At 44.6% G+C, this 11,485-nt stretch overlaps 1 protein-coding gene across 2 annotated transcripts in view; it reads right to left on the reverse strand.

The window, feature by feature from the left end:
* Nucleotides 1–208: 208 nt before the first annotated feature.
* Nucleotides 209–11,485, reverse strand: part of LOC133549587 (mucin-5AC-like) — a 12,169-nt gene continuing 892 nt past the window's right edge. Inside the window, exons 2-3 of one of the 2 annotated variants that reach the window (XM_061895162.1) lie at nucleotides 5,773–5,824; nucleotides 209–2,897 (exon numbers count right to left, since the gene is read on the reverse strand). In XM_061895162.1, coding sequence (XP_061751146.1) covers nucleotides 649–2,897; nucleotides 5,773–5,815 — 2,292 coding nt within the window. In that variant the 5' untranslated portion in view covers nucleotides 5,816–5,824 and the 3' untranslated portion in view covers nucleotides 209–648. Of the gene's footprint in view, nucleotides 2,898–5,772; nucleotides 5,874–11,485 lie in introns of those variants that run through there. The other variant, XM_061895153.1, reaches the window with a different exon arrangement.

Consider the following 11,485-nt stretch of genomic DNA (forward strand, 5'->3'; position numbering starts at 1 on the left):
ACCAAAGCTCTAACATCTAGCATTGTTCCCCAAGGACGTGACAGAGGAGGACTTCCTCAACATTGTGTAGAAATGGAAATGGAAGACCTCAAATGATTGTAAAAGAATTGATATGGAAAAAACTAAAAATGTTTTTTAAATATATTTTCAGAGCCTTTAACATATATCAGCTAAATATTGTTTCAAACAGATTAATGCCCAGACAAAATGAGTACTGCAAAGGTTTTAAAGATATTGTCAGAACCTTTAACATGTATCAGCTACATATCGTTTCAAACAGACAAAAAGAGTACTGCAAAAGTTGGACTGCTTTATAAGACTGGAAACAAACAACAGTTTACAAACAATATACTTGTTTCCCTACTTCCACAATTTTCTAAAATATTGGAAACATTGCCTAACAACAGATTGGACAAATTCATAAATAACAGTAGAACACATGCGGACAAGCAGTACAGACACAGAGCCATCATCTCAACATCGAAGGTAAGAACCGAAATAACCGAGGAAATTACCAACGCAATAGAGAGTAAACAATGTGCAGCTGCAGTGTTTTTGCATCCAACAAAAGCATTTGAGACAATATTTATATCTTAATAAGTTAGAGAGGTATTGCATCAGTCAGTTGCTCTTGAACTGGGTAAGAAGCTACTTAACCCACAGAGAGCAATACGTGAAGAGAAGTGAACATATGAGAGACAGATAGGAGAACGGAGCTGCTGTCGCGGTGGAGTTGGGTGCAGACGTCACGGTGGCGTTGGGGGCTGCAGTCGCGGTGGCGTTGGGGGCTGCAGTCGCGGTGGCGTTGGGGGCAGCAGTCGCGGTGGCGTTGGGGGCAGCAGTCGCGGTGGCGTTGGGGGAAGGTGTCGCTGTGGCGTTGGGTGCAGACGTCCCGGTGGAGTTGGGTGCAGACGTCACGGTGGCGTTGGGGGCTGTAGTCGCGGTGGCGTTGGGGGCAGACGTCGCGGTGGAGTTGGGTGCAGACGTCACGGTGGAGTTGGGTGCAGACGTCACGGTGGCGTTGGGGGCTGCAGTCGCGGTGGCGTTGGGGGAAGGCGTCGCTGTGGCGTTGGGTGCAGCCGTTATGGTGGCGTTGGGGGCTGCAGTTGTGGTAGCGTTGGGGGAAGACGTCGCGGTGGCGTTGGAGGCGGCAGTCGCGGTGGAGTTGGGGGCAGCAGTCGCGGTGGCGTTGGGGGCAGCAGTCGCAGTGGCGTTGGGGGAAGGTGTCGCTGTGGCGTTGGGTGCAGACGTCACGGTGGCGTTGGGGGAAGCCGTCGCAGTGGAGTTGGGGGAAGCCGTCGCCGTGGCGTTGGTTGCAGCCGTCATGGTGGCGTTGGGGGCTGCAGTTGCTGTGGCGTTGGGGGCAGCAGTTGCTGTGGCGTTGGGGGCAGCAGTCGCGGTGGCGTTGGGTGAAGCCGTCACGGTGGCGTTGGGTGTAGCAGTCGCGGTGGTGTTGGGGGCAGCCGTCACGGTGGAGTTGGGGGCTGCAGTTGCTGTGGCGTTGGGGGCAGCCGTCGCGGTGGCGTTGGGTGCAGACGTCGCGGTGGCGTTGGGTGCAGAGGTCGCGGTGGAGTTGGGGGCTGCAGTCGCCGTGGCGTTGGGGGCTGCAGTCGCCGTGGCGTTGGGGGCAGCTGTCGCGGTGGCATTGGGTGCAGCCGTCATGGTGGCGTTGGGTGCAGCAGTCGCGGTGGCATTGGGTGCAGTAGTCACAGTGGTGTTGGGGGAAGCCGTTATGGTGGCGTTGGGGGGTGCAGTTGCTGTGGCGTTGGGGGCTGCAGTCGCGGTAGCGTTGGGGAAAGCCGTCGCGGTGGCATTGGGGGCTGCAGTCACGGTGGCGTTGGGGGCTGTAGTCGCGGTGGCGTTGGGGGAAGCCGTCGCGGTGGCATTGGGTGCAGTAGTCACAGTGGTGTTGGGTGCAGCCGTCAAGGTGGCGTTGGGGGGTGCAGTTGCTGTGGCATTGGGGGCTGCAGTCGCGGTAGCGTTGGGGAAAGCCGTCGCGGTGGCATTGGGGGCTGCAGTCGCGGTGGCGTTGGGGGCTGCAGTCGCGGTGGCGTTGGGGGAAGCCGTCGCGGTGGCATTGCGTGCAGTAGTCACAGTGGTGTTGGGTGCAGCCGTCAAGGTGGCGTTGGGGGGTGCAGTTGCTGTGGCATTGGGGGCTGCAGTCGCGGTAGCGTTGGGGAAAGCCGTCGCGGTGGCATTGGGGGCTGCAGTCGCGGTGGCGTTGGGGGCTGCAGTCGCGGTGGCGTTGGGGGAAGCCGTCGCAGTGGCGTTGGGGGTCGCTGTTGCAGTGGCGTTGGGTGCAGCCGTCATGGTGGCGTTGGGTGCAGCAGTTGCTGCGGTGCTGGGGGCAGGCGTCGCAGTGGCGTTGGTGGTAGGCGTCGCTGTGGCGTTAGGTGCAGCCGTTATGGTGGCGTTGAGGGCTGCAGTTGCTGTGGCGTTGGGGGCTGCAGTTACGGTAGCGTTGGGGGAAGCCGTCGCGGTGGCATTGGGGGAAGATGTCGCGGTGGCGTTGGGTGCAGATGTCGCGGTGGCGTTGGGGGCTGCAGTTGCGGTGGAGTTGGGGGCTGCAGTCGCGTTGGCGTTGGGGGCAGCCGTCGCGGTGGCATTGGGGGCAGCCGTCGCCGTCGCGTTGGGTGCAGCCGTCATGGTGGCGTTGGATGCAGCAGTCGCGGTGGCATTGGGTGCAGCCGTCAAGGTCGTGTTGGGTGCAGCCGTCATGGTGGCGTTGGATGCAGCAGTCGCGGTGGCATTGGGTGCAGTAGTCACGGTGGAGTTGGGGGCAGCCGTCGCGGTGGCGTTGGGGGCAGCCGTCATGGTGGCGTTGGATGCAACAGTCGCGGTGGCGTTGGGTGCAGCCGTTGCAGTCGTATTTGTTGCTAATGCTGTCCCCACCATTCCTGCGCAGTAGGGATAATATGTTGATGTTAGTTTCGTAAACCATGGAGAAAGCCGTAAAGCAAGTGAGTCGACATGACTTTTGATTGATTGATTGATACTTTTATTAGTAGTTTGCACAGTACAGTACATATTCCGTACAATTGACCACTAAAAGGTAACACCCCAATAAGTTTTTCAACTTGTTTAAGTCGGGGTCCACGTTAATCAATTCACGGACACGTCATTTGTAGTAAAACTTTACATCTGAGACCTGACAGAGTTTCTAATCATTTCTATGACTCTTATTCTTTTGTGATGTAGTGATTGGAGCACATACTTGTTGCTCACAAAAACATTCATGAAGTTTGCGTCTTTTATGAATTTATTATGGCTCTACTGAAAATGTGAGCAATTAAAAGTATACGTACAGCAATGTTCATATTTGCTTACATGTGACCTTGGCAAGTTTACCTGCAATAAGGTGCTTTTGGTCGCCATCCACAAGCTTCTGCTTACATTTTTCATTACAAAATTGCTGCAGTTCTGCCAAATGTGTTGCTTTTCTGACATGGACTTGTTTCTTCAGCATTGTCCACACCTTTAAGTCAGGACTTTGGGAAGGCCATTCTAAAACCTTCATTCTAGCCTGATTTAGCCATTCCTTGACCACTTTTGAGGTGTGTTTGGGGTCATTGTCCTGTTGCGCCCAAGACCCAACCTCCCCCCTGATGATTTTAGCTTGTCCTGAACAATTTGGAGCTAATCCTCCTTTTTCATTGTCCCATTTAAAGCAGCAGTTCCATTGGCAGCAAAACAGGCCCAGAGCATAATACTACCACCACCATGCTGGACGGTAGGTTTAGTGTTCTTGGGATTAAAGGCCTCACCTTTTCTCCTCCAAACATATTGCTGGGTATTGTGGCCAAACAGCTACATTTTTGTTTCATCTGACCAAAGAACTTTTCTCAAGAAGGTCTTATCTTTGTCCACGTGACGAAGATGAAACAAAAATGGAGCTGTTAGGCCACAACACCCAGCAATATGTTTGGAGGAACAGGTGCTTTAAATGGGACGATGACAAAGGAGGACTACCTCCAAATTGTTCAGGACAAGCTAAAATCCTCAGCCCAGAGGTTGGGTCATGGGCGCAGTTGGGTGTTCCAACAGGACAAACACACCTCAAAAGTGGTCAAGGAATGGCTAAATCAGGCTAGAATGAAGGTTTTAGAATGGCCTTCCCAAAGTCCTGATTTAAACTTGTGGACAATGCTGAAGAAACAAGTCCCTGTCAGAAATGTAGCTGAACTGCAGCAGTAGAAGCATTTAAGTCTCATCTTAAAACTCATCTGTATACTCTAGCCTTTAAATAGACCTCCTTTTTAGACCAGTTGATCTGCCGCTTCTTTTCTTTCTCCTATGTCCCCCCCTTCCTTGTGGAGGGGGTCCGGTCCGATGACCATGGATGAAGTACTGACTGTCCAGAGTCGAGACCCAGGATGGACCGCTCGCCTGTATCGGTTGGGGACATCTCTACGCTGCTGATCCGCTTGAGATGGTTTCCTGTGGACGGGACTCTCACTGCTGTCTTGGAGCCACTATGGATTGAACTTTCACAGTATCATGTTAGACCCGCTCGACATCCATTGCTTTCGGTCCCCTAGAGGGGGGGGGGGTTGCCCACATCTGAGGTCCTCTCCAAGGTTTCTCATAGTCAGCATTGTCACTGGCGTCCCACTGAATGTGAATTCTCCCTGCCCACTGGGTGTGAGTTTTCCTTGCCCTTTTGTGGGTTCTTCCCAGGATGTTGTAGTCGTAATGATTTGTGCAGTCCTTTGAGACATTTGTGATTTGGGGCTATATAAATAAACATTGATTGACATTGATTGATTTTGAAATGACCCTAAGTTTTGAACTATAGAAAGTATTTCGATGGTTGGAATCCGTACTTTTGGGTGATATAGGACTGATTATTACGATCAAGTACGTAACAGCAGCTCAGACCAGGTACCAAGCTCTGTGGGCGGGGTTTGTTTCCACAGCAACCGGCGCGGGATCACATTTTTACAACAAGGTTCTGCAGAAAAGTGATATTGTATCAGATGTTGGGTGTTCCTCCGTAGTTCAAATATAAAATACAGAGGCTATATCATCCCTACAAGCCTGTTTTGCAGGTTTTTTTAATAAATATAACATCCCCTGATGAGCAGGGAAACCTGTGAAACAGGCTTGTAGGGATGATATGGCCTCTGTATTTTTCCTAACGTACATACCCGCATACATATATACTGTACATACATGTACCGTACATGATGACTCAAAAGGAATACGCCAAAATCATCAGGCATGTATTCCGTTCTAAAGCGTTGCAATTGACTGAATCAATGGTCATTTGATGCAGGAGTTATCCCAGTTTTATCGTGGGACAATTTCACCGTTGTGGTCACGTCATCCTTTCGGTGCTGCTCAACTGCAACAAAACCACCTGTTTATTTACTCGGAGAATGGCCACTCCTCACCAGAAGGCCTTTTGTGTGCTCAAGTTTGTGACAACGGATTCCCATGGTCACGGTGCAGCATGCTTTTACAACAACAACTGGTCAAAACTTGTAAAGCATGAAATAAATATTCAAAGTTGTGCACATGTGTGTTCAAGCGAGGTTTTCTATTGTTTTTCATTTCTGAAATATCCCATCCAGAATCTGGATCTCTACAGGATCCTTGTTTGTTTGTAGAAAGGCAGAAATTGGGACTATCAAATTAGTGGAATTTCTACACTTCTACTAGTAAGACTTTTTACGCTTATATTTTGATGAATAATGGTTTTATTGTGTCGACAGTTCTGAGTGTGAACACACAACAACAACAACAACAACAACAACAACAACAACAAAGTACCTGCAAGTAGCAGAGTGAAAATGATGGATTCTGTCCTTGCCATGTCTTCTTCCTGTTGGGAACAAATCAAAATAGATGTTTTGTACAGTTTGAGTTTATTTAAAAAATGCATACAACATGATGCATCACACGTGCATGCATACAACATGATGCATCACACATACATGCATACAACATGATGCATCACACATACATGCACACAACATGATGCATCGCACATACATGCATACAACATGATGCATCACACATGCATGCATACAACATGATACATCACACATGCATGTATACAACATGATACATCACACGTGCATGCATACAACATGATACATCACACGTGCATGCATACAACATGATGCATCACACATGCATGCATACAACATGATACATCACACATGCATGCATACAACATGATACATCACACATGCATGCATACAACATGATACATCACACATGCATGTATACAACATGATGCATCACACATGCATGCATACAACATGATACATCACACATGCATACATACAACATGATACATCACACATGCATGCATACAACATGATACATCACACATGCACGCATACAACATGATGCATCACACATGCACGCATACAACATGATACATCACACATGCATGCATACAACATGATACATCACACATGCATGCATACAACATGATACATCACACATGCATGTATACAACATGATACATCACACATGCATGTATACAACATGATACATCACACATGCATGCATACAACATGATGCATCACACATGCATGCATACAACATGATGCATCACACATGCATGCATACAACATGATACATCACACATGCATGCATACAACATGATACATCACACATGCATGCATACAACATGATACATCACACATGCATGCATACAACATGATACATCACACATGCATGCATACAACATGATACATCACACATGCATGCATACAACATGATGCATCACACATGCATGCATACAACATGATACATCACACATGCATGCATACAACATGATACATCACACATGCATGCATACAACATGATACATCACACATGCATGCATACAACATGATACATCACACATGCACGCATACAACATGATGCATCACACATGCACGCATACAACATGATACATCACACATGCATGCATACAACATGATACATCACACATGCATGCATACAACATGATACATCACACATGCATGCATACAACATGATACATCACACATGCATGCATACAACATGATACATCACACATGCATGCATACAACATGATACATCACACATGCATGCATACAACATGATACATCACACATGCATGCATACAACATGATACATTACACATGCATGCATACAACATGATACATCACACATGCATGCATACAACATGATACATCACACATGCATGCATACAACATGATGCATCACACATGCATCATAATCCTACCCCTTTTCCTTTACATTGCAGTTGCTAACAATTTTGTTCACTTCCTGTTCTCAATTTATTCCCAATATACTCCATAAGTAATAACAATAAAAATAAATAAGTAAAATATATTTCTTATGGTGAGATGAGTAAGATTAACTAGAAAATGAATGGATGGATGAAATAGATTCAGAATGTTCATCATGGTTCTTCTTCTTTGTACTTGAAGAGTTTCTTGAAGTGGATCATATTAGTACATTGTTTGATTGCTTTGCTTAATCCATTCCATCATTTAATTCCACATCCTGATATACTGAAGGTCTTAAGTGTTGTACGTGCGTACAAATGTTTTAAATGACACTTTCCTCTAAGATTATATTCCCCCTCTTTTGTTGAGAAGAATTGTTGTACATTCTTGGCTGGCAGGTTATAGTTGGCTTTGTGTATCATTTTAGATGTTTGCAAATTCACTATGTTGTGGAATTTCAATGTGTTGGATTCAATAAGTAAAGGTTTTGTATGTTCTCTATAGCCGACATTATCCAACTCAACTTTTTTGTAACACAGTTAGTGAATGAAGTGTACTTTTGTAGTTATTTGCCATATTTCTGCACAATAAGTCAGACATGTAACACTAGTGAGCAGCAGACAATATGAAGTCATTTTTGGTCTAGAAAATGTTTTGCTTTATTCATCATTGAAGTGTTTCCACTTTATGTTGTACATTTTTCACATGAGATTTCCAGTTCATTTGATCATCAATCAAAGTTAGTTTCGTTTACTCTTTCAATTCTATTCCGTCTATTTGTATTGTATTTCTACTGAGATGCTACCTCAGTAGAAGCATTTAAGTCTCATCTTAAAACTCATCTGTATACTCTAGCCTTTAAATAGACCTCCTTTTTAGACCAGTTGATCTGCCGCTTCTTTTCTTTCTCCTATGTCCCCCCCTCCCTTGTGGAGGTGGTCCGGTCCGATGACCATGGATGAAGTACTGACTGTCCAGAGTCGAGACCCAGGATGGACCGCTCGTCGGGACCCAGGATGGACCGCTCGCCTGTATCGGTTGGGGACATCTCTACGCTGCTGATCCGCTTGAGATGGTTTCCTGTGGACGGGACTCTCACTGCTGTCTTGGAGCCACTATGGATTGAACTTTCACAGTATCATGTTGGACCCGCTCGACATCCATTGCTTTCGGTCCCCTAGAGGGGGGGGGGGGGGGGGGGTGCCCACATCTGAGGTCCTCTCCAAGGTTTCTCATAGTCAGCATTGTCACTGGCGTCCCACTGGATGTGAATTCTCCCTGCCCACTGGGTGTGAGTTTTCCTTGCCCTTTTGTGGGTTCTTCCGAGGATGTTGTAGTCGTAATGATTTGTGCAGTCCTTTGAGACATTTGTGATTTGGGGCTATATAAATAAACATTGATTGATTGATTGATTTATATTGTGTTTGACTTTCCCGTCTACTGTTACCAAATATCATTATTTTAATTGTACTGACATTCATAGATAGTCTGTTTTTGTCAAAGCAGTCGGCATATTAATAACAAACACTCATCTCCCACCATCTAATCAGATGCAAAGATCATCGGCTGATTTTGTTTTGGCGCACATCAGATTATGTACAAAAAAATAAAGATATATGATAAAAAAAAAACCTTAAAAAAAAGGTCCTTATCTTCTTGTGCTACAATAAATGTAACCCAAAAAGTGCAGTAGCGCATTCGGCCCAAGTATTCGTCAATCACCACAATGACCACCACCAAAGTGCAGTAGGCCCAAGCATTCATCAAACAACAAATAATTACATAATGTAACATAATACAGTATATGCAGGACGACAGAAATATGAATAACACAAAAATGGCTCCTATAATAAGTCAGTCATTATGCCACAGGAATACCTGAAGTCATGCTTCAGGTATTCCTGCATTCCTAGTGGTGTGTTTCCGTGATGACAAACGCCTTGCAGCGCCGAGATTCCTATCCGTCAATATTGATCACGCCAAATATTACTGACCATCAATCACATCCTTGACAATGTCCTTGTTTGTTTTCAAATTGACAGAGCTGAATTTCATGATGAAAAACACCATTTAAACAGTACAAATACACAATTACATGTTGTGGTTAATGTCAAGATCCAGAATATTCAAAGTCCGGCCAAAGTATTTTTTTTTTTATTCAGTGAATTGAGAAAGTGGCAAAACAAAATCACTGATTTATTATTATTCATTAATTACATTTTCATGATCTTTTTCACATGTCCAAAAATATTCTCACTCTTTGCCCAAACATTTTTCCACATCAAGCTCCATACGGAAAATAACACTTTTGTTTCCTGATTATTAACTTATGCACCAATAGGATGTACAAATACGTGTTCAAGAAAAACTGTATTCACTAAAACACACACACACAACCTTTCCCTTCCATGTGCATTCTAAAGAGTGAAAAAGGTCTAGTATGAGTCGGCTAAGAATTCCTTCTTGTTTTGCTCTAATCCTCCTTCGTAATTAAATTTGTTATTTAAAATACTCTCCGTAATATTAAAAAGAAAATAGACTTTGTACACACTTGATACATATACATATATATATGTCTTGATTGGATTATCCGGAGAATAGTGCTCGATACCGTGGTAGAGCGCAATATGTAGGTGTGGGAAAAAATCACAAGACTACTTCATCTCTACAGATCTGTTTCATGAGGGGTTCCCTCAATCATCAGGAGATTTTAATGGAAGCATTCACATACAATGGTTTATATAGAGCACAGAGTGGGTGGGTACAAGCAGGCGTAGGGTGTGGTGATTGGCTCATGTGTTACCTAGGAGGTGTTTCCGTCTATGGCGGCATGTTGAAATGATTTCACTGCGCTTGTTGAGGGATGATAGATCAGGATGATATATAATAAACAGTTTCTCTTTTAAGCATAGGTTGCATCTTTTATTACCACTGTTGTAAGGTGTGCTGGATGCAAGAATTTGCCATGTTATTGAATATTCAACATTATTGTCTTTGAGGTTCCAAATGTGTTTGCTGAGTTCTGTGGAATTCTGCAAAGTCTGGTTTCTAAAGGAGGCGTTGTGATTATTCCATCTTGTTTTGAACGCTCCTTCGGTTAATCCTACGTAATCCTTTTTCCCACACCTACATATACATATATATATATATATATATATATATATATATATATATATATATATATATATATATATAGATAGATAGATATGTGCATACTGAAGTTTTCCCACGCGAGAAGTTCATCAACATTGAATCAAACAAAAAAAAAAAAAACCCGCAAATAATTTGAGTGTTTTTCCAACTTCTTGTGTTGCCTCCAGCGAGGAAATACACATTGGACTAATAAGAAAAGTTGCTTCAACTCAGAACTCGGACAGTGGGGCGGTATAGCTCGGTTGGTAGAGTGGCCGTGCCAGCAACTTGAGGGTTGCAGGTTCGATTCCCGCTTCCGCCATCCTAGTCACTGCCGTTGTGTCCTTGGGCAAGACACTTTACCCACCTGCTCCCAGTGCCACCCACACTGGTTTAAATGTAACTTAGATATTGGGTTTCACTATGTAAAGCGCTTTGAGTCACTAGAGAAAAGCGCTATATAAATATAATTCACTTCACTTCACATGATTTGAATAGTTTGGCAGAATAAGACATACAAAAAAAATCCAAAAAATGTATTTAAAAAAAAAAGAATTGACTTTTGAGTGTATTTGTGTTGCTACTTCTAAAATACATAGTCTGTTTCGGCCTGTTATTGAATATTTTCTGTCATTTTTTTAGCCTAAAACGCACGCCCAAATGAATGTTAGCCTGACTGGGTGGACTCCAGAGGTGATGCTGAGGATTCTTCGACCGTATAACCACTTGTTGCATTTGCTATGTTGGCTGCTGCTGGATTTGAAAAACAATCCCCAATTCTCAGTTCATTTCCCTCTTCCTTGGCCTGATCTATAACAAAGTGCCATGCTGCTTCTCCAACTGATATCCGCTAAAGTACTTTGTTTACTTTTCCAGTTTGTCTTGTGTAAGTCCGCCTGTCTGCTGGTGGACACAAGGAGATGTTTCCACACCCTGCAGAATAACTCAAGAATAATCCCTGTCAAACAAAGCATCGCGCATGCCTGCAAAGCGTATAGCGGAGATTAATGCAGTATCTGTCACTTTCAGATATGTGCATCGTGGCTTTCTGTCACATCAGCATTTCACTTTTTAATTGTATTTTTATCTTTTTAAATCACAACGTAAAAACAAAAGGAAGC

This window comes from Nerophis ophidion, linkage group LG01 (assembly GCF_033978795.1).
Source record: "Nerophis ophidion isolate RoL-2023_Sa linkage group LG01, RoL_Noph_v1.0, whole genome shotgun sequence".
NCBI lineage: Eukaryota > Metazoa > Chordata > Actinopteri > Syngnathiformes > Syngnathidae > Nerophis > Nerophis ophidion.